The sequence below is a fragment of the Podarcis filfolensis genome (assembly GCF_964270895.1).
Source record: "Podarcis filfolensis genome assembly, chromosome: 2".
Lineage (NCBI taxonomy): Eukaryota > Metazoa > Chordata > Lepidosauria > Squamata > Lacertidae > Podarcis > Podarcis filfolensis.
Genome location: NC_139605.1, coordinates 119936493 through 119960797, shown reverse-complemented (window position 1 = coordinate 119960797; position 24305 = coordinate 119936493). Strand labels below are relative to the sequence as shown.

The following is a 24305-nucleotide window of genomic DNA, read 5'->3' as shown; positions in this document are numbered from 1 at the left end:
GGGGGTGCTTTGAAGTTGGAGAACAATCCAGGTTCCATCTGAAAACAATGGACACCTACCTCCTTGTTTTTACAAACGATTTGGCTACTCCAGAAACTATAGGAGTAGATGAAAGTGTCCCAGTAAGCCCCCTTAGCTATCCTGTGCCCAAAGCATTTTGCTTTCAGCACCATTGACAAGTGGACAGGTCCCTGCCTCAAGACTCCACCTGCTAAGGTGCATAAGTCCACCAGCCTTAAAGGTGTATTTCTGCCCCATATGTTTTTCTCTGAGATATATTCCAGAATGCATCTGAATCAGCAGTTGCAGGCTAAACCTAGCCCCAGATGTTGCTTCAGATTAGAACTTCTGTTTTGGGTTTCGTCCCAAGGAAGCCAGTAACTTTATCAAAAGGCTACTGACTTCCTTGGACTGTTCTTGGAACATGTGTATATCAAAGACACAAAGATCAGCTCATGAAGCCAGAAAAACAAGCGGGAAAGGGAGAAAGAAACAGTAGCAACAACAAAACCCCATCAAATAATAAAATGAAACAGAAAGTGACAAGAGGGCAAGGGAAATATCTTTCCTCTAGGTGGGAAACTATCACAAAAATAATGAACAGGACCTCAAGAAGAACTGTAAAAGGGGAGAGCATATGAGGTCCTTGTTCGCTTGGGGGGGGGAATACTATTGAAACTTTTAATCAATGATTTGTATGGACATGGAAGTGTTGACATTTTGCAGCTCATTACTCAATGACAGCTGATGTGGTGCCAATCACATGTGGCTGAACTCTAGCTCCCATCAGCCCAGCAAAAATGGACAATGGTCAGTTGCAGTCCAGTAGGGAGGGCACTACAAACCCCCACACCATGAGGTCAAGTGGGCAACTTTATATTGGATAGATTTGCATGCCTAATTTTGGAACAGAGAAGCTCACTATGTAGCCAACAGTGTAGTAGTGTAAACTGATGCAAATGTGGTCTATTATAAACTGCACAACACATTATTCAGTGCTGATGATTCTCTACATATATCTGCTGGATACTTTGAGCAACACAGATTAAAATCTTGCTCCTGCTGCTTAGCTTAATGGTGTTGTTAAGCATGGGAATAAGGCCATAGATAATTGGTTCGGCACATGCTTTCAATGCAAAGGTGGCATATTCAGTGGAAAAGATCTCAGAAAGCAGGGATGGGAATCTGTGGCTCTCTAGATGTTACTGGACTCCCACTCCCGCCATTATTGACCATTAGTCATGCTGGTTAGGACTGGGGAACCTGTGGCTCTCTTGATGTTGCTGGACTCCAATTCTCTTCAGATCCAGCCAGTCCTACTTCCAGAGGGCGATGCTTAGGCTCTGTGGAGCCTTCCATGTGAGGTTCCTCAAGGTTCAATCTTATCCCCTATGCTGGTTAACATCTACATGAAACTGCTGAGTGGGGTTATCTGGAGTTTTAGAGTACACTGTCAGCAATATGCCTATGACACACAGCTCTGCTTCACCTTTACATCTGCAGGTGAGGCAGTGGATGTGCCAGACCATAGTCTTGCTTCAGTAATGGACCGGATGAGAGCCAACAAACTGAAACTCAATCCAGATAAGACTGAGGCACTGTTACAGGGTGGTTCCCTAGACCGGATGGATGGGAGGTTGCCTGCTCTTGATGGGGTTATATCTCTGAAAGAGCGGACCCACAGCTTGGGGCTTCTTCTGGACCCAGTGCTGTCGCTTGAGGCTCAGGGGCCCTTGGTGGCACAGAGTGCCTTCCATCAGTTTCTGCTGGTGGCCCAGCTGCACCTCTGTCTGAACAGGGATAGCCAAACTCCTGTCTTCTGTGCTCTGGTAACCTCTAGGTTAGATTACTGCAACATGTTATACGTGGGGCTACTTCTGAAGATGATTTGGAAACTTCAGCTTGTGCAGAATTCAGTGTCCAGGTCACCAGGCAAGATGGTGTGATCATGTAACGCCAATCCTGGCTTGACTGCACTGGCTGCCAATTAGTTTCTGAGCCAAATTCAAAGTGCTGGTTTTGACCTATAAAGCTTTAAATGGCTCAGGACTGCAATACCTCAAAGACTGCTTCTCTCCATATGAACCAACCCAGACACTACAGGCAACAGCCAAGGACCTTCTTCGTGTGCCTTCCCTGTGAGAGGTCTGGAGGTCTTTTCTGCTGTGGCCCCCCACTTGTTCAATGCTCTCCCCAAGGAGGTTCGCCTGGCACCTTCGTTGCATATCTTTTGGCACCAGGCAAAAATATTCCTCTTCTCCCAGGCCTTTGTCTAATTAAACAATTTATATCTTTTAAAACTATTGGTTTTTTTGCTACTGTGGTATGTATTTTGTGTTTTTATATTGTAAACTGCCCTGTTATCTTTGGATGAAGGGCGGTTTATTTAATAAATAAATTTAATGAATAATCAAAAATTATTATATGCAGTCAATAAATAAAAAGGCAAAGGCTTTGAACTCTGGACAAATGAATGGCTTGCAGGAAGGTCCATTAGCCTAGTCATCTATCCATCTCTCCATCCATAAATTGCAGATTTTCTTACCCCTTTAATTCAATATAAGTTGTGTGGAAGCTTTATCATAGATTATGCTCCCCCTAGTAACATGTCTTCGTTTTCTGCTTTCATATAACCCTGCAATGAGATGGCTTTTTAACCTAGCAGACCAAAGCCCAACAAATTCCAGCGTCTGGAAGCTTGCAGTTAGATGAATTCAATCTGGAAGTGAGATGCGGCTTCTTAATAGGGCGGGTAACATTGGAACAGATTAGCAAAGGATGTGGTAAATTATCCAACACTTGGAGACATTAAGTGACGATTGGCTGAGTTCCCAAAAGATACGTTGTCACTCAGCTGCAAATAATTCGGTTTAGTGTGAGGATTGCCAGGCAAGACGCCATGACCTGTGTGGAGAGGAGGTCAAGTCAGAAGTGAAGGTGATCTGCATCCATCTCCACAAGGATGCCAAGTAAGCTTGTGCTGCACAACTGAGCCCCAATGCAGAGGGTAGCTCAGATTCAGGCACTTCCATTCTTGGCCTTTCAGCAGAATGTAGCAAACCCATTAAACTCAGTTGAATTGATAAAAATATATACTTTATTCTTTTCTAGAGTGCCAGAAACAGGATTCAGGACACATAAATCTAGGAGCAGGAACCTTGGTCCAGGCCTACAAGAATATGAAACAGGCAACAATAAATATTTTATTTACACACATATGTAAAATTCTCGGCAATCCCAACCACTTCTTCAGTGCATATTACTTACAGGTTTATCCGGTGAGTGGGTGAGAGCAGAGTGAAACGAAGAGGAGAAAAAACACAACTTTTTTTAATAAAAAAAAGCCAGTACTTTCTCCAAACACATTTTCTTGGCAAAGTGATCAAAGGCCAGAAGGCACATGAATGTGTGTGCATGCATGTGTGTGTGTGTGTGTGCATGTGTGTGTGTGCGTGCATGCACACTGCATTTGGGAATAGTTGTAAACACATGTAACAACATGTAATTTGGGGAAACTGCCTGCCTGCCTGCCTTTGAACTTGACAAGCACTTGGCAAGTCAACACCAGGGGCCTTTGACAGATCAAGCCACTGTATCGCCACTTTGTTGTGCACAGATGTGACACTCGGAGATAGAACCAAGGGACTGGCGTGCGAAGCCCGTGATGTTCTCTTTTGCATGTCCCATCTAAAGAAATGAAAACTGCCCAGAGTAGGGCTCTTGCTCACTTCCCATTCATTTTGATGGGGCTTATATAGGCACACCAAATCTATATGCCCCCATAGGTTATAAAATTGTGGCTCCACAGATTGCTTAGAACAGACTTCCCCCAGCGGTGGAGCATATGCCCGAGCTGCCCAAGGGGCGTGGAGGGTGCCCTCCCAGAGGGCTGCTCTCTGCCACTGGGTCAGAAGAGCTGCTGCTGCTGGGCATAAGGTGTGCTGCCCGCTCGCCTGCCATTTTGTCACCCCCCTCAGTCATGACACTGGGGCGGCCCACACCTACTGCACCCCCCTTCCTACGCCTCTGACTTCCCCAGCCTGGTGCTCTCCAGCTGGTGGGGGACTACAATTCCCAGCATGCCTTCCCACTGACCATGCTGGGAGAAGCTGTAATCCAAAACATCTGGAAAGCACCCAGCTGGGGAAGGCTGGCCTGGGATTGGTGCTCCAGCGATGCTTCATGGAACTGGCACATTGGGTTGCATCCCTCATGGGACGGGGGATACGAAAAGGCAAAGTATTAAATAAAAGACATTCACTCCAACACCTAGTAATCTTATACAGTGTCTCATCAATGAGAAGGAAAGTCCACTGAGGCAATGCTTAATCTGTGAAATGAAAGATGCCAGGTTGCGTGTTGGTCAAACATGCCTGGAAGATGCTCCCTGTAGTCTGGACACTCCTAAACCTTTCTTCACAAGCTCAGAGGTATTTTTTTCCTATTCTGACCACTCTGCAAGAATAGGAACAACAGCAATGACAGCAACGACAGCAACAACAGCAACAGTTCCAGCAGCTAATGGGAATACAGCTAATACACTGGGAGATACAAGGCCAAGTGTTGAAGTCTTCCAGGATTCTGCCCTGATGAAGAGATCTGGTTCAAATTAAAGCCTGTGATGAGAATCTTGACAAGCACGCAGGACCTGAGGGGCTGCCTAACAAGCAGAGAGACACAATCTGAACTCGTGGGGACCTGGGTCTGGCAAGCATATATACACACAAATGTCCCCTTTCCTCCCAGGCTTCTTTCATCCATCCAGCTTGTGCTGAGTCTCTCTCTCCATGTAGTCTGTGGACAGCAGAACCTTGTTTGGGGCAGGGGTGGCTGGGTGCGGGTAACAGCTACCTGCTGGCTAGACCAATAAAGGGTGCGGAGACAGATGGGGAGGGGAGGTGGCGGCGGCAGGCAGGGCTGTTTTCCTTGGTGGGGTGTGCATTTTTTGGATCCCCTCTATTAAGAAGTGTTTTGTTTCCTGGATGCGGAATGTTCTTCGCTTTCCTTTCTTTGCTCACAAGCACTCATGCAACACTTGCATGTTGGTGCAGTTCAAGCAGCTGACATGGCAGCACCAGTGGAACGTGCAGTTGCAGCGCTCCGTCACCCGCTGCGTCCGGGTCCGGTACCCCCTCCCACAGCACAGCAGCTCGCAGCCGTCCAGGGCAGGGGAGGAGCTGTTGCAGGAGCGGCCTGCTGTCCCCGCTGTCCCTGTCTTGCCACTGTAGGTGCAGAAGTTGGGTGACTTCTCAAAGTAGACCAGGTCGTGGGGCGAAGGGGGCTTGTGGGCAGGGTTCTCGGGCTCCAGGTGGTGCAGCTCCACCCGGGAGGCCCGGTTGCTGCCTTTGTTGCCGTAGATGACCCGTGAGGCACCATCAAAGCGGTCCTTGAGAAAGTCCCCCACGGTCCGGAAAGTGGGCAGCCGCATCCAGCAGGTCTTGACCGTGCAGGAGCCAGACATCCCATGGCACTTGCACTCCTGGCGCATCTCGGTGAAGACCGTCTGAATGGTAACAAAGGAAGGAAATGCCTGTTAGAAGACACCAGAGCAGCAGGGTTCTGAGCCAGCCACAGTATGGCCCACACCATAGAACAGGCATAGGCAAACTCTGGCCCTCCAGATGTTTTGAGACTACAATTCCCATCATCCCTGACCACTGGTCCTGTTAGCTAGGGATGATGGGAATTGTAGTTCCAAAACATCTGGAAGGCCAGAGTTGGCCTATGCCTGCCATAGAATCATAGAATTGTGTGGTTGGAAGGAACCCCAAGGGCCATCGAGTCCAATGCCGTGCAAAGCAGTAATCTCAACTAAAACATCCCTGACAGATGCCCCCCAACCTCTGCTTAACAACCTCCAGGAAAAGAGGGTCCACCTCCTTCCAAGGGAGTCCATTCCACTGTTGAACAGCTCTTAATGGCCAGAGTTCTTTTCTGTTTAGTCAGAATCTCCTTTCTTGTAACTTGAAGCCACTGGCTCAAGTCCTAGCTTGCAGAACAGGAGAAAACAAGCTTGTTCTCTCTTCCATGTGACAGCCCTTGAGATATTTGAAGATGGCTCTCATATCTCCTCTCCATCTCCTCTTTTCCAGGCTAAACATACCCAGCTCCCTCAACCGTTCCTCATAAGGCTTGGTTTGCAAGACCCTTGGTCATCTTGGTTGCCCTCCTCTGCACACGTACCAGCTTGTCCAGATCTAAATTCATGCCTAAACGCTTGGCTCCTAGGGCTGCATACTTTTCATAGCATAGTGGAACAGCTAAGTCATAGTGAAACAGTAGTCAGGAAGTTTATGGTTCAAATATTGCCCTGGCCACAAACTCACTTCGTGACAATATCTCTTACCCTCAGTCTTCCCCCACCTCATCTGCAATAGGGGGATAACAGTTTTGAGTAGCAATGGCCACAACCTTAAGTGACTTAAAAGAGGATTAAACAAATTCATGGAGGATAAACTATCAACAGCTTCTAGCTACGAGGGCTATGTCCAACATCCACCACCAGAGTATGCCTCTGGATGCCTCTGAAAGCCAGCTGCTGGGAATCACAAGGGACGGGGAGCACTGACGTTCTCAGGACCTGCTTTTGAGCTTCCCATAAGGATCTGGTGAGATGCTGGACTACCTGGGCCTTTGGCCTCATCAAGCAGGACTTGTCTTATAACCTACCTTATAGGCAATTGTGGGGATTATGTGGACCATGTACTGTACATAAAGTGCTATGAAGTGCCACCTTATTATTATTATTATTATTATTATTATTATTATTATTATTAATCAAGATCATTATTGTTGTTCTTAATTCCAACAGAGGAGCTTGCCCAAGTTTTCTCAGTGCCCGCGAGGTGAGGGCTGCTTGGGTCTGTGCTTCTCACTTGCTCTGCTATGCTGGGAACCCCTCCTCCCACCAGACCCATCTCTCCCCCCCCCCTTTGCCTGCAAGAGGGAGCTGCTCCCTTGGCGCACTGTGGGCCCCCCTCCCACCCACGGAATGTGGATGCGTCTTTCCAAGCCCAGAGCTTTCCCTTCCAAACGGGTTTTACTGCAATTAGAAGAATTGGAACCATTTCCTTCCAGATGTGTAGGAGCCCACATGGCAGCCGGGCTTGTGGTTCTGGGCTTGGCTAGCATGCAGAAGGTTTGCCTGCTTAAGGGCTGCCTTCTCCCCCTGCTCCCCCCTCCTTTTTTGGCCATCACACCACCACAGCCCACCCCTCCCATGCTGCCTGCTGCCACCCTCGTCGCCCATCCTATAACCTACTTCTGAGAAGTCAGCAGGGACACACACGTCCCAATGCACATGTTCACACACATACATGGATGCAGAGAGCACAGAGATACACAAATAGCTCTTGCACAATTCTGTTCATGAGTGTAGAGGCCCCGCCATGAGGTCAGGGAGCAGATTTTATGATACCATAAGTGGCAGACAGGCAGATTTGATGCACTGGGCACATAATCCACCAGGAAGTTCTCCTGTGCAAGCCCTACTGTGCAGAGTAGCTGCTGCAGAAGAGCAATTTGGTGGCTGTGTACACACCATACATTAAGAGCACATTGCTTCCCTAAATAATACCAGGAACAGTCCTTTATGGCTTACAAAACTGCAGTTCTCAGCACCCTTAATAAGCTACAGTTCCCAAGGTCCTTTCAGGGAAGCAATGTGCTTTAAACGTATGGTGTGCACATACAGCCTAAGACCTTGCACAGCTCATGTTCAATTAGGGTCATGCAGGGGGAATTGTGCCCTGTGATAAATTGTGGAAGGCAAAATGAGACCCATTTCGGTCTCCTGCCAAGCAGAACTTTAAAAAGTTAACAGAGCAGCTTTTACTCTGATTTCTGGGACTTTTTAGGATGATCAATTTCTTAGAGTTGATGGTGTAAATATTTCAGGTCCTCAAACTGGGGATTGGGTAGAACTTGACAATGAGCACCCAGACGGCCGTTCGAAAGAGAAAAAAATTATTATGGGAATAAAAACTGCAAACAAAACAGAGGCCCTTTGGAGAAGGAACAATGCCTAGATGTGTACAGGCTAATAACTGAAGCCTCAAAGCCAAGACGGGAGAGCTGGAATGCCATATATAGTGGCCATATCAGAAACCTGGTGGAACAGTGAAAGCCAGTAGAATATGGTTATAGTTGGATATAAAACCTCTAGAAAGGGCAGGGAAGGCTGTGTTGGAGAACCAGAATAGTGGACCAGGACTTGCACTGTCCAAGGCCCACTGCCCAGCTCAGCCAGCGGACTGAGGGGCTTGGCCCTTCGGAGAAAGGAGTGGGCAGGAAACAGAGGAGCATGGGAAGCTGCCCTACACTGAGTCACACTCATTGGTCCATCTTTTCTACACTGACTCCTGGGATCCCTCCCAGCCCTACCTGGAGATGCTGGGAATTGCATGAACAGCAGATGCTCTGCCCATGAGCTACGAGCCTGCCAATTATCTTAGAGGTGAAAGGTGGAGGAGGGTTCATTTTCTTTAATAAATAAACAAAATTAAGAAGGGGCTCATGTCACTTGCAGCACTCTGTCCCCCTAGACTTCCTAGAAGGGCTTCAGAGTGTTGCAACGCAATGGGATGCCATTGCTCTGGAGCCACTCCAAGTTCTGAGTGGCAAGAGGGAGGCAGCCGACCCACGCTTCCTGGAGTGGTGCAACATCATATAGGCGGAGGGATCTGGCAAAGAGGGGACTGTGCTACTGGGAGTAGCAGGAGCCCCATCTCTTAAGAGTTTAAAAACCTCCTGCATCTAAAGCAAGAGTGGAGAGGCCAGAGCTGGCGGTGGCAGAAGGTACCTGATCTCTCCCACCCCTGACAATCCTAGCAGTGCCTCTGGCAGCAGGGGGCGTTCCTCTATGTCCAAAAGGGTGCAGGGCAGAGCGGGGAAACTTGTGGCCTTGCAGATGTTGTTGGACTCCAAGTCCCATCAGCTCCGGACAGACTGGCCCAATGGCCAGGGAGCATGGGAGCTGGGGCTCCAGCTATAGAGAGCCACAGAGCGTGAAGGCTATTAAACCAGGCAGCTAAAGAGAAAGAAACTTCTTCATAGAATTGCTGGGGGTGGAAATAATGATTGCACAGCCAAAGATCTTTGCTTCATTTTTCTGGGACTGTTTGTCACACATCAAGCGGGGTGGGATTCTCTGCTTCCAGGGATGTAGGGGGAATGAATTTCTATGAAATGTTCAAGGTGGGAGTTAACCTTAGTTAACTATGAGGAGGCTAAACCCCACCCCCTTTTTCTGTTTGTTTGGGTTTTTTTAAGAAAAAGGAAGAAAGCATACTTGAGACCAATAATGATAGCAGGCAGCCTCTCCTGGCGATATTTCAGAATGCCCATGGGATTGACACTAGATGGTGACATACCGTCACTCCCAGGGGCGTGGGAACCATGGCTGGCAGGCTGCTGAAGGCTGTGCTGCTGCTCAGAGTGGCTGGGAGGCCTTTTCTCCTTCCAATTGCAGAAAGAGAGAAATGCAGCTAAAGCCAGTATCATATTGCCTTTATTAAAGTCCATGGGGAGGATGGATTAGGAATACTAGATATGGTTTTGGGTGGGATCTGGTCCCTTGGGACACGGGAAAGGGCTTTCTTGGTGACTGCTCCCGGACTCCGGAACTCCCTCTTTGGAGAATCCAGACTGGCTCCCTCCTCGTTGTCCTTTGGCTGGCAGGTAAAGACCTTCTTCTCTCAACAGGCTTTTGGAAACTGACTGCTTTTAATGAAAGGGCAGGTGCCCTGCTGTTTACAGTACAATTATTTGTATGTTTTAAACAGATCTTATGTGTGTACAGTGGGCGCTCAGGTTGCGAACATGATCCGTGCGGGATGCACGTTTGCAACCCGCAGCATTTGCAATCAGCACGCGCGGGTTGCGACTCGGTGCTTCTGCACATGCGCAAAGTGCAATTTAGCACTTCTGCACATGCGTGACCCCCAAAACCCAGAAGTAACCTGTTCCGGTACTTCCGGGTTTTGGCAAATCTGTAACCCGAAAAAATGCAACCTGAAGGGTCTGTAACCCGAGGTATGACTTTATATAGTTTTCATTCTATTATTATTTTTTATTATATATTTTTAGCAATTTAGCTGCCTTGAGTTCCACTGAGGAAAATAGGAAGAAGAAGAATGCAAGGAGGACCCCGCTGGGTGAGGCCAAAGGCACATCTAGTTCAGCATCCAGCCAACCAGATTCTGCCTCTGGGAAGCCCACAAGCAAGTCATGAGTGCAACAGTGCTCTGCCAACTTGTGATTCCCCATTCAGAGCACATACCCCACCCCGAAGAATCCTGGGAATTGTAGTTTTAAGTGTGCTGGGAAGTGCAGCTATATGGTGGATAAACTACAGTTCCCAGGATTCTTTGGGGCAAAAATCTGCTTTAAATGTATGATGTGTACGCAGCCAGAGTTAACTGTTTTGGTGGAGTTTAGTATAGTGAGCCAATCTTGTGAGTACTTGGACACTATTCAAATCATTACACATCCGCTCTTGATTGAAAGCCATTTTTCCACGTTTTTTTGGTCGGGTCAGGACAGAGTGAATTATGGTCTAGAGTCTAGACACATGTTGAAACACTCACAAGAACAGTTTGATAGTTCAGATAACAGCAAAAGTCAGCTGTTGCTGACTTCACCATGTGAAAAATGGTTGTGTGAATGGCATCCCCTAGTCTACACACAATAGGTTGTCATTCTCTCTAACTGTGGTCTTATTCGTATTTTTGTTTGCTTTTCAACATGTTTTTAAAAATCCTGCCAATGTCACTGTCATCCATTATCCCCATTGTGGAAAGAAAATAGCTTACAACAGCCCAGCCCAGTGTTAATATTGCAGCTGAGATGTGGGTTTCTGCACGTGCTGTAGTGCAGATGAGGCTCACCCACCTGGGAAGGTAGCCCATCTAGAAGAAGGAAAACTCTGATCCTAAACCTCTGCTGCCTTGCAGGATATCTTTGGGGAAGAAAAGGCTAAGGAGTGGAGTCCCTAAGACGGTTGGATGGCACCTTGTACACCTCCTTCTGGCAACTCAGGACCTCCATACACACCACCCAGGCTTGCACCCTGCGGTAGTTGGTTTGGTGCTGCAAACACAGCAATCTACACACACACACACACACACACACACACCTGCAAGCACATATACAGCTTTGTCTACACTTCCTCGCCCACACGCTCTCTCACTTCCTACCAGACGTCCTGCTTCATTGTTGTGCAAATTCATCAGGAAACGCAGGTCCCGCCCCTTCTCATTGGAGTCCACGAACTCTCGTCCAAAGACCCTGCCAAAGTCCACATTGTCGCTACAGCCACCCCAGTGCCAGTCAGGACCCCCTGGGCCCCGCCGGCGGTAGTCGCAGGTGCAGGATTCGATGGAGCCCTCGGAGCAGGAGCGGGCCACAGAGTGGGTGACGCCAGCGCTGGTGATGGCGAAGATGAAAGCTGTTTCGCGGCAACCTGGAGGTGGGAGATGGGAGGGGGAGATATGGCATGTCAGCATGCGGCATCAGAGTCCACAGTTCATTTCTCCCCGTTCAGAATAAAGGCCACCCCAGCACACGCCTGGAGATCAACATCACTGCTGGCACAAATAACAGCTGCTGCCTCATTCATCAAGTATCCCCTGGGATAGCTCAGTTGGTAGAGAATGAGGCTGTTCATCTCAGGGTTGTGGGTTCAAGACCCAGGTTGGGCAAAAGATTCCTGCATTGCAGGGGGTTGGACTAGATGACCCTCGTGGCCCCTTCCAACTCTACAATTCTTTGAGTCTAAGTATTTTCTCTCCCTCTTCACATTTAGGAAGATGGAGGCACCTTGCAAAGTGAACTTTTATTGAGGCAGCCAGAAGAATACCCATAAAAATCAGAAAACCAAAAAGAAACGGTTCGTAGAATCATAGAATCGCAACATCCTGCCGTCCATCCCTGTCCCACAAACCGGAAGGATCCCAAGACGCTGTTTTTGCCCTGCCCTGTTCACAAGACAATTACCGGCAGGGACCAAACAGCCATGAGAGTCTCCTTGCCATCACCATACTTGGGAGGTAGTAATATCCAACTGCCAAACTCCATCCACCGTTCACCTTGCATAATCCAACCAAAACTGTTATAATAAACTGATAGTGGGTAGCCTGCACAACTACGTTGAGATAGGTTATTCATACAAGCAAACTAAGCCAGATGTTGCAAGGAGCATGGGGAAAGCTCGGGGTTACAATCCAGTGTGCCTACAGCAGGGGTGGGGAATGTGTGGTATTCCAGATGTTGTTGGACTCCAGCACCTGTCAGTCCAGCCAGCATGGCCCAGTGGTCAGGGATGATGGGAGTTGTAGTTTAGCAACATCTGGAGTGCATCAGGTCCCCCAATTCTTGCTGTACAATCTCGATTTTGTGCTTACAAGATGTGTGTGATGGTACTATCTTAGAGAAGTCTCCCCTCTTTCTTATACAAAAGGAGGACAGTCACTTTTAAAAACCTGCTTCCTGATGAATTGGGAGCATCTTTTCGAATCAAAGAATTGAAAAGATTGATTGGCTAAATACTGCAAACCATTAAAAAAATTCTTTAGCTGGGAAAGAAGAGCAAGAAGAGGCATGCTAAAGAGTCTGAGAGTTTGTGGGAAAGGAATGTCTTTCCTCTTCATATGGAGAGGAAAATAATAACAATTACTGACTATTAAAAACCAAAATAATACATGATGCCTGGTGTACAAATCCCAGCTGTGTGCTGTGTTTATGCGCTGATAATAGAAGGAAACTTTTTGCACACAGGAGCTGTGCACTTAAACTGCCTCCTCTGGGCAACACAAGCACATTTTGCCTTTTCCAAGGGGTCTCTCTCTCTCTCTCTCTCTCTCTCTCACCAGCATAGAGCACCACTGTGGCACCACAAGCCATCCTAACCAGGATGAGGCAGAGATGATAGCCAAGGTGAAATAATGGTTAGTGTGTCAGATTAGGATGGGGAAAACTCAGGTTCAAATCCCCAGCTGGGAAGGAAGTTCACAAAGGCCAGCTGCCCTCTCTTAGAGCAACCTACCACAAGGGTTGTTGCAAAGACAAAATAAGGGGTCTTGCATGCTACCCTATGCTCCTTGAAGAAATGGTGGGGCAACTGCTATATATTTTGGAAAGTAGTGTAGTTTCTCTGTTCACTATGCATTTGGACTCCTCTTAAGAAACTGAACCTTTCAAAAGTGTACTGATTTTAATTCCAAAACTGATTTTTGGTTTCTTAGAATTCCCAAGCAACTGTGAGTACAAGGCTGTTGGTTAATAATAATGACAGGTAACCAGAAGACATTTTCAATACATGAATTGGGAACCCATGGTAGGTTTCCAGTGCTTCATGGCACTTCCCCGCACACTGAATAAATTCAAGGCGACTGTGGTGCCTTCGGACAGGTTGTAGTGCTTCATTTGTGTGCAAATTCTCCCAGTTTCCCAAGGACCAGGAAGTTCTGGGGCAGCTGTTCAAGTTCCTCCTTATGAGGGGAGAGAACTAGAGACTACTGGAATATTTTTCAGTTTACAATATCTATTTAAATCATGATAGCTAATCTGACTCTGGCCCTCCAGATGTTGCTGTACTACAGCTGCCATCATCCTTGGCCTTTGAGATCTGGAGCCCAGCTCCAGATGTTATCAATCTGGAGAGCCATCAGTTAGTCATGAGGCAGCTGCCTTGGGTGGCAGAATCCCAAGGGGCGGCGTCACCATGGGTGCCCCATCTGCCCCTGCCGCCACAGCTGGAGAAGCAAGGAAAAGCAGTGGCAGCAGCTTCTGGCGAGATCTTGTGGTCGTGGTGGACGCCCTGCCCACTCCCTGCTGCTAGAGATGCAAGAAGAAGCAACTGCAGCTTCCAGGTGCCTTAAAAATCTTGTGAACCCCTTCCTGAAACCTGCAAGCTCTGCATGCCTGGGAAGTGAGGCCTCAGAGTGGGTGGGTGGGGTGGGGGTGGCCTGAGGCAAGATGGGACAGGCCTTCCCCGTGTTAATCACCCCCTGATATACATGGAGCATGGGGGAGCAGGCAAGCTCCAAGACAGACAACGTTAAGTTTATAAAATGGCACCAATTCAACCTAAAGCAAACAGCACTTATCTGGACCCCCTTCAAACAAACACCTATCCCGCCACAGGCTGCTTCTTCCATGCTTGAACTGGTGTCTCTGGGTGGTCACACTGCAATGCTTATGGAAGAGACATATTCTAGCCACCAAAACCCACGGAGCAAGCCAGCTTACAGAACGTCAGCCGAACTGACCATCAAGACCTATAAGCAAACAGGTGTTCAACAAAAGATGCTAATCCTTCCACTGGATATTTTGACAACATGCGTAATGTTTGTAATGCATCATAGAATCACAGAACTCTAGAGCTGGAAGGGACTCCAAGGGTCATCTAGTGCAACTCAGGAATTTCAACACATGGTTCCTCATTCAATCTGAAACCAAAGCAGACTCTACTTAGCTATGCAAATGTGCTAGCAGTTTTGTTGCTGCACCACTATGAACATAATATCCTCATGACACATATTTTAACACTGTCAATAACAATGCTTCTATTCTCATGCCTATTTTGCATTCCAAATAAGGATGCACCTGGGGCAGGTGAGGCTATCTTGCTCTTCTAGTTAACACTAGACAGCAATAGCCCAGGCTTGACTTGGGTAACTTTATGACTTGTTCCACCTAATTCCTGCTTTTGATTACACATTTCCCACTCTCATTTCAGGAAGTTTAGGTAAAGTAAAGGTAAAGGTTAGAGTGGCCTGTCTTGGTCTCAGGCAGTCTGGGAAACTGGTGTGCATGCTAAGACTTGCATCGCGCGCCCTTGGAGTACTTCTTGTGATCATCACTAACTGGGCCAGGGGTCTATGGCAAATGCAAATATCTGTGCTGCCGTGTGGATTTATAATGTTTTTAAGCAAAAATGAAAAGAAGCTCTGATTGTGAAAGAGGAGGGAAGAACAGACAATAGGGCAGCAGTGGTGCAAAAGCTTATCCATTGTTAATGAGTCACACAAGCTTGCATCACACATACAAAACACTGGGAAGCAGAACACAAATATCATGAAATGCAAAGTAGTCTGTACACTTCCTTGCATTACTTCCTGTAGCAGATTCATAAGAAATCCGCTCATTTGGTTGTAACAGACTTCCATTTATACCAGGGGTAGGGAATCCGTGGCCCCCCAGGTCTCCTTAATCCCAGTCACTATGGCCAACGGTCAGAGATTATGGGAGTTAGGAGTCCAGCATCTGGACAGCCCTGGTCTAGACTGGGGAAGACAGATGTGAAAGAGCACATGGTTATTGATTCAACCAAGCAGAAGAAGAGAAATAGAGCTTTTCAGATTGTGGTGAACCAATCATCTGGGATTCTTTATTCTCTTGTTCCAATGGGTAGGCAAGAACACAATCTCGGCTGCACCAGGCTCATTCTATATAAGTGAATGGATCCCCACCCCAGGACTCCTATGGCCCAGTCTCCGTCTCCTGTCACCTCCTTACCTCTGTTGACAATCTTGCCAAAAATGTTTGGCCCTGGTGTGGTGGGGCAATTCCAGCGGCGGTTGCGGAACTGCCACTTGCACTCCTTGATGGCGCTCTGCAGGCCGCTGCTGATGCTGTGCAGGATGCCTGGGTTCTGGCGGATGAGCTTGCGCTGCTTGCGGCTCAGCAGCTGCAGAGAAGGGTCCAGCACCAGCTGCACGTTCTTGGAGTCCGTCAGCAGGTTGGTAGATGAGGCCACATTGATGATTCCCCTGCAGTCACAGAACGGCAAGGGTTTAAGCAGAAAGTTCAAATTCTGACACACAAATTTTGGTGTGTGAAACGGCACATTCAAATTTCTTGCAGCATTGAACATGGATATTTACATCAGCTGAGGGACTTATTGGCATCTTCTGACTGTTTTCATAGGCATCAAATGTAAAATCTCATTCACTGCCACCTGTCAAATGCTAAATATCATTGCTTGTGAACTGCTGAATGCTGTGAAATGCTACAAACCACTGCATGCTTATTTAGAACCATTGGGGGGTTGAGGTATCTGACAATGATTAAAACCAATAATAATAATAATAATAATAATAATAATAATAATAATAATAACAACAACAACAAACAGCAACATGAAAGGAGCACCAGTAATATTCACTATCAAGCAGCATAAAAGTGGTGGTACAAAATAATTTTTAAAATTTGGAATTAAAACTTCCTACAGATTAACCTCACTGCCGAAAGTATCAGGACAATCAACCATAACATACCAGAGGGAGACCATAACCAGCTTCCTATCCGTCAGATGCTTTTCTTAAAAGAACCAACTTTGCAATTTGGCGGAAGGTCATCAAAGAGGAAGTCAGATGGAGTTGCCTGCACAGGGAGTTCCAGAGCCTGCGCACACCTACAAAGAAGCCTCTTACCGTAGTCCCAACTAAATACGCTTCAGACGCTGGCAAGTCCCATAAGGCGGCCTCTGTTGATGACCTTAATGAGCAACCGCCTTGAGTCCCGTCAGGGCAGTGGTGGACTTAGGGGAGTGCAACCGGTTCAGTCGCACTGGGCGCAGAGCCTCAGGGGAACTGCAGGGGATGCGCAACTATGATTTAGAACAGAGCATGAGAGGCAGGGGTGCCAAATTCTGGTGTTGCACAGGGGGCCACTGAAATTTGAGACCCCAAGGTCTGCCACTTGGCAGGGGAAAAGATGAGGTATGTATAAATGAATGAATGAATGAATGAATGAATGAATGAAATATTAAAAATGGAAACAGCTCCTGAAGTCTACAGATGATTTATTTATTTTTTTAAGAAAGAATTGGATGTGGTACAGAGCCATTGATACTGAGTCATGTAGTTGGGAACTTAGTCTAGCTCTCCATCAGCCTCAGACAAAGTGTTCAATAGTGTCAGGGATTCTGTAAGTCGGGGTCTCAAGACCACAGGGCCACAGGTTCCCCAGTCCTGGTCTAGTTATTAAACACAAGGGAGGCAGAGTGTTCCCATTTCTAGCCAGGGACGCCCTATACATCTAAAGAGCAACCAAAAGGAAATGCCATACATGTTTGCCATTAGGGGCACTTTACATGCTGGAAATGTGATAAATATTGAGCAAGAATTTCCTTCCTTTCTATTTCATTCAAGGAGAAAGAAGACTACAGAATTACCTAGCAAATCCCACAAAAAACACATTAGCAACATATAACTCACTAGCCCAAGTGGCAGTCAAGGGTCTACATAGCAGAATCAGTGCAGAGTTGTCCAAAGTCTCTGCACCTTTCTTGCAAGTACTCTACCTCCTCCTTCAGCCCCAAGCAGTGGATTAGTTCTACAACTATTAGTGATTCCATTTTGCTGCCATGGCTAATACACACTGATATAACAATCCTCCATTAACTTGCTCTCACACTTTAAAATAAAATTTAAAGCCAAATAATCTAGTTGCTATAGGGACACAGGTGGCGCTGTGGTCTAAGCCACAGAGTCTAGGGCTTGCTGATCAGAAGGTCAGCAGTTCGAATCCCCGCGACGGGGTGAGCTCCCATTGCTCAGTCCCTGCTCCTGCCAACCTAGCAGTTCGAAAGCACGACAAAGTGCAAGTAGATAAATAGGTACCACTCCGGCGGGAAGGTAAATAGCATTTCCGTGCGCTGCTCTGGTTCACCAGAAGAGGCTTAGTCATGCTGGCCACCTGACCCAGAAGCTGTATGCCGGCTCCCTCGGCCAGTAAAGCGAGATGAGAGCCACAACCCCAGAGTCGTCCGCAACTGGACCTAATGGCCAGGGCATAGCTGTCAACTTTTCCCTTTTCTTGTGAGGAATCCTATTTGGAATAAGGGAATTTCCCTTAAAAAGGGGGAAAGTTGACAGCAACCTTTAATCTAGTTGCTATCACTACGTCTGTTGGTGGTGAGTTCCCTCACAGTAGTGATACACTGTGTGAAGCAATTCCTTTTCATAGAGTTGGAAGGGACCCTAAGGATCATCTAGTCCAACCCGCAGCAATGCAGGAATATGCAGCCTTGTTGGCTGTGAACCTCCCACTGCCAATTAACTTTCCTGGGTAACGCCAAGAATCAATCAATTTCTCTCTCTCTCTCCTCCCTCCATACCATTCATGATTTCATAATTCTTTATCATGCAACACTAATATGTGAAGCTGAATAGAATATATGTTTGTTTGTTTGTTGTTAATCAGAAATAACAATAGCAACATAATTACAGATCTATGCTGCATATTCTAAGGGTCAAGCTGTACCTCATGCCCCATCCAGTGGAGGAGACTGCAAACAGCACCTGTGTGGTGACTTCTCCCCACAGTGGCCGCAATTTGTAGTGCTACTGGGCACCTGGATCTTGTGCCTCATGCGCAGAGCACCACATACCACACATTCCTGGCAGCAGCTTGGACTGGCGCTGCTACTGACCACAGGATGAAGAGCATCTACATGGTAAGAAGCACCACACACATTGTACACATGCCATGTGCAGCAGCCTCCTCTCAGTGTGTTGAGTCTGAAAAGAAGGGAAGCTGTAATAGGTCACGGCAGCTGCTCTGTGGATTAAGCTTCCACAAGAGGCGATGTTCTGTGAGACCTTATGCAGGTTTCTTCAAGGACCGTCCAATTACAGAAAGCATTTGGCTGAATGGCTGATCTGGTGCAAATTGTTGGTGTGTATTGCTGCTACTGATTGTACTTTTTCTTGTTTAAGCTATTTTATATTATTTTAAAATGCTGAGGGGGTTGCTTTTGTATCTGAAATGCAGGATAAAAACAAAACAAAATTAATGGAGCTGGCTGTGAACATTCCTAAGTATTGCGTAAAAGTAAACAGCAAGCAGTCCTATGTGCCTCCTGCTTTCAGTCTATAGATTATTCCTGATATCCATAAACATTAAATCAGATTTGTTGCTCTGTTGATTCTGCTTTGCGGTTTATTACTAATGAGTGTCTCACACAGATAGATAGACGGATTCAGTGAATGACTCACAGATGTATTAAAACTGTTAGGATACTTCCTGATGAGTTACAGTCCTAAAAATTTGATACACCTGGTGAAAGAGACCTTGATTGCCAGAAAAATTCCCAAAGTAGAACATTTATACAACTCTATCACAAAACGGTGTCTCAAATAGACCCATACAATAATGAAGATTCTTCCAGGAAACCTAAATTTGGCATTCACACAGCCCAAGACATTGGAATTACTAGAAAAGCATCTGAGGAACATATATTTTAAAAATATTTTCCAAGATATGTGAGGTGGGGGGGGGGGGAGAAGGGAGACTTTTTTTGCACCTTCTGGTCAAAGCTTGGAGCACAGAGTTTCCTTTTCAGAAAAGACCAGAATTCTAACTTAGATCAAGCCAAGTCACATGCTCTATAAGACAGCCTATTGGTCTGTAGGACTTCCATGGCATCCTCAGATTTGGATGTGGGGCTTGCAGAGGACTTATTAACAAGGGACATATAGCTATGCTTGGAGAATGCAGGCTTCATTTACTAGTAGTATTAAAGACATTTGGGCCTCACTGACTCACACACTGCGAGTTGGAGCAGCAGATTCTTAAGGTACTTTCCGATGAGTTAGAACTCTGAAATTGGGTACACATGTCATCCAAGACACTCCAGTTCCAGAAATAATTTGAAACGTGGGACATTGTACTTCTCTCCTTCAAAACAGGGAGCTGATGGTGCATCCCCAAATAATTACGGTGCTTCAAATCGACCGAGAAAATGAATCTGTCAACACACACAACCCATCATATGCTGATTACTGTGAAAGTTGTAAGGGCATTTATACGTCTTTCCCTAATGATGGGAGGCATGAAATCTGTGCCCACAGTTTTAGGTACCAGTAAGCAACCCAGAAATTTGAAAGTTGGTACTTGTGCAGCCCAAGACACACAGATTGCTAGGGAAATCTGAAAACTGGGCATTTCCCAACTGCATCATCAACTTCTGATGCTTACCTCCTAGTAGGGATCAGTATTTCAGGACACAGCAAGCTATGTGTGTGGAGTATTGGGAGCTGGGCATTCTGTTAACTGTTCAGGTTTGCATTTAGAAGAGGCGGCAGGCAGAGACCTAGAGCTATCCCAGCAGAATACACACTTTATTTTCATATCCTTAGCTATAGATACGCACCAAGCAGCTGCCCTTGTAACCTAATCTAATTCTGTGTACATGTTACAAACTTAAAATCAGGATAGATATGGATTGTGACTAAAGCTGTGTGTCTACTGCTTCGCAAACCAGTGGTGGGAGTGCACTGGATGCCAAGTAAATGGGCATGTGCGCTCAGCCTCAGATTCCATGCACCTGATACCTGCAACATGCCAAAGATCCTAGAGTGCTCCATGGTCTGAGACCATGCAATGCTTTTTAATGCCTCTGAAAATGCTGGTGCTCCAAGCAACTAGCTTGGCAAGCTGTACAACAGAGTGAGCCAGTGATAATTAATACACTGAACAAATTATACAGATTAGAGCTAGACTGCGGGATTCACACATAAGTCTTAACACAACAGAGTTTTTAAGATGAGTGTAAAGGCCAGAATGCCCATTCACATTGCAAATGCCTATACTCACATGTAAAATGGTCAGAAGCACATGTGGACCATGCTAAAGAAGTGCAGGCTTGTTATTTAATTCTGATTTAATTGGGAATTCATTTAATTCTTGCAGATTTGAGATTTAATTCTCAAGGACACCCTTATGCAGCCCCCCTGAGAATGGTAGAGGTAATGGGAATGATCTTTCTCCCAGGGCTACGATTAAGGATTAATGGGTTGCAGTACCTGCCCCTAAATATTGTTAGGGGAGACTAAGCATCTAAAAGTAAAAATGAAAGTGGTAGTATAGGAAGAAATATTAATATAACTCATAGCAATTATGCAACAATAAAGGAATAAATAAATGAATAAACAATAAATGAAATATAGCTGTGCCACAGCAGCAGTGCAAACTGTACAGTAGATTATTATTAATATATATGTATTTGATACCCCACCTTTTGCCCCTCACTCAAGGCAGCTTGCAAATGATAAGACACACTTTCCTGCCCTTAATTAACCATCACTGTAGCTGTAACAGCAGCAGCAGCAATAGCATCATCATCATCATCACCACCGTCGTCACTTTTCTAAAAGAAACTACTACAGCACACCTGTACGCTATCACACTTCCAAATTAGACCCACCGGCTGACCTCAGTTGCCAAAGGCGCCTTGGAGTGTCAGTGAAGGCTAGTTTAAGCCCTATGTCTTTTTTCTGCCCTATATGTCTTGTACCACGAGGATGCCTCTCTCAGGCGTATGCAGATGCCCTGGTCCTTAGCTAGATCAGGATTCCACAGCAAAGGGCCAGGCGATACAACGTGCCTGCGGTCGGGAATCTTACAGGGCAAACCGGGTCCGGGCGGCTCGCCGAGCGTGCGCCCCCTTTGAGCGCGCCTTGGGTTCTTGCTCTGCTCTTCCACCTGGGCACTTGGCGCAGCTTCCCGAAGCTCTGCCAGCAACACTAGGAGTGGGGAGGCGCAGGTCACCTCCGTGGAAGCCGGGCCGAGGCGGATTTGATTCCCCTCCCCAGGCTCTTCGAATTTGGAAAGGCTCCCCAAAGGCGCACAGCGCGTAAAGCGCACTTACCACCATCGGCCGCTGTTATTCACCGCCAGCGTGTTGGAAAGAGAGGAAAAAGCCAAAACCCACAAGGTCTTCAAGCCTAGCATTAATGCCACGGGGCTCATCGCTTCGCCTGCCCTGCTTGCCTGCTCGGCTGAACCGCCAAAAAAAAAAAAAAAAAAAGCAGCGGAGAAGAGATGGGTGGGTGGAGAGGTGGGGTAGAGAATCCGTCTCCAAAGACCTTGCTGGAGAGGCGTGCACTGTGCGCCCGGGGAAAGGTCCTCACTTGTGGAGAGTAGTTTGAGCCCAAATCGAAGTTTTTTTGGTTTTTTAAAATAGTAGTAGTAGTAGTAGTAGTAGTAATAATAATAATAATAATAATAATAATAATAATAATAATAATAATAGAAAGAGAGGAGCAGCCGGCGAAAAGTCCCGCGAGGAGCTGCTCTCCGCTACCGGCCCTCCTGGATGGCGACGCTTCTCTCTGGAGAGCAACTAAGGCGCAAGAGGGGGAGACTTCGCGCGTCCTGCTAGCTGGGGGCCCCTCGAAGCACGTCTGACATCCCCTCGCCAGGGCCGGCTTCTTATAGAGGCTGTGAGGAGGGTCGCCCTGGAGTGAGCCATCGAGCCAGAAGGACCCGGCGCGGTGCGCTACCGCGAACAATGCGCCTTTGCGCAAAGGAGACGCATCACAGCCCGACGGGGAGGGAAGGGAGGGGGGAAGCCAAGCGCCTTTCGACGGGCCGCTCCCCTTCCCGTCACATTAAATTCCAGGAGACCCGAGATACAGAAAACCCTCTTTCTGCAGGAGGGGAGGCTGCTTCTTGCTTGTCACTCAACTCCCCCAGCCCTTCACCCCACCCCAGCCCAGGACGGGGCCGCGGCCAGTCATTCCCTCCGAGGGACCTCTAGCCAGGCGCTGGTCTCCGACGTTCATGATCCAAGTGAAGAAGGAGCAGGAGCCAGAGGGGACGCGAAGGCACTTAAAGAAGGCCCGCTCGGTCACAGGAGTGGGAAGGCTTGCAGTGAGGACGCGGCCGAAGATCGCCTGGTCCTGCTCAGTAGCAGGAGCAGGAGCCCCATCCCGCAGGATCGCCTCTCTCCGCGGGACTCCAGTCGCCACATTTGGCCGCCGAGGCTTTGCGGTGGCCTCGTTCCTCCTCTCCGGAGTCTTTTGGCTGCCGCTGGCCAGACGTCATCCCCCCGCTTGGGCTTGGCCTGGAGAGTCCTCAGCGCCTCCTTTCATCCCGCGGTGGCGGAGAGAGAGAGAGAGACAGCAGCAGATGGAGCGAATTAAGCTGCTGCCACTCGCGCGCTCGGCTCCGCTGGTTCCAGCTTGGGACGCAGCCGCTGGGAAGCTGCAGAGAAGGGGAAGCATTGGGAGGGCAAGGCTGGCGCATGGGGGGCAGAAGTCCCCACGCAACTGAAGGTGGTCCTCAGGAGCTACGCATACAAGACGATCCCGGTCCTGTAGAGAATTGATACTTTCAATCGTCCCAAATGGCTGATTATGGAGCGGGCGCGCGCGCACAACTTTCGTATAGGATAGTGCAGCGAACTTTTCTACATTGACCAAAACTCTGCTCTGCCTGCCTGGGATTATACGTTAACAATCGGGGTCCAAAATCACATTAGTTTATTCCTGCCTGAAAAGTTCTTTGTCCCTGGAAAGGTTGCAGCCATTGGCAAGCCCCACCAAGAGCATTCCTCCCTTAAGATCTGTCTTTATACAATCCATCTTGTCTTTATGCAATATATTCATAAAAAGAAGTTTTACATTACATAGCCATCTTGGCCATCCTCTGCATCCATCCAGGCATTATGCATATACACTGTTGCTCATCTTTCCCTGTATGTGGACTGTTCATCACTTGATTGCTGCTGTGATGTATGAACGACACATCACAGATCAAAGACCGCAAATCAAGCACATATTATTGCTTTACATTTCCCAGACATGATGTTTCAAAGGAGTCAGTGAATGCAGTCAGCTATCCCTCATCAGGCCTCCATAATTCAAGTGTGGAAAAAGGAAATGATGTCCTGAGTGGCAGTTGAATGCTATAAACTCCAGTGTTCTAGATTGTATTTGAAAACCTGTAGTGTTACCTTGTTGATAGCCCTTTCACACATACAAATCATCCATCGATTTTACAACCATCAAATGACTGCATGTGTGAACAAGACCCGTACCATGCAAGTACACAGCTCACGACTCATTCCTGCCTGTCTGTTCCACCCTTCCCCCTTCCCCACATGCACACCTCTTCTAAGCTTTAATCTATAAATCTAGTCAGCCAGTCTTATAAATGTACTACTGCAGTATTCTCCAGATCAAACAAATTAAAAACAAACAAGTAAACAACAAACCATTTTTCAAATAAGAAAAAAAATTACAATAATTTGGCTGTTCAAAAAAAACAGCACATAGAAATCCTAAGCCTAAGCCTAGGGCTTGCCGATCAGAAGGTCTGCAGTTTGAATCCCCGCAAAAGGGTGAGCTCCTATTGCTCAGTCCCAGCTCCTGCCAACCTAGCAGTTCGAAAGCATGAAGTGCAAGTACATGAATAGGTACCACTCCGGCGGGAAGGCGTTTCTGTGCTGCTCTGGTTTGCCAGAAGCAGCTTCGTCATGCTGGCCACATGACCTGGAAGCTGTACGCTGGCTCCCT

The 24305-nt window shown here is 47.3% G+C and overlaps 1 protein-coding gene across 2 annotated transcripts; it reads right to left on the bottom strand.

Annotated features, from left to right (window-relative positions):
• Positions 1–3079: 3079 nt before the first annotated feature.
• On the bottom strand, positions 3080–22465 carry WNT1 (Wnt family member 1). 2 transcript variants are annotated; one of them, XM_083599675.1, is made up of 4 exons: positions 21656–22465; positions 15517–15770; positions 11196–11461; positions 3080–5503 (listed from the first exon to the last, which is right to left on the bottom strand). In XM_083599675.1, the coding sequence occupies exons 1-4, from the start codon at positions 21754–21756 to the stop codon at positions 5015–5017; spliced, it is 1110 nt and encodes a 369-aa protein (XP_083455801.1). In that variant the 5' UTR covers positions 21757–22465; the 3' UTR covers positions 3080–5014. The 2 variants fall into 2 exon arrangements, with proteins under 2 accessions (XP_083455801.1, XP_083455800.1); XM_083599674.1 differs by lacking the exon at positions 21656–22465 and having other exon boundaries at positions 15517–15955.
• Positions 22466–24305: the final 1840 nt, after the last annotated feature.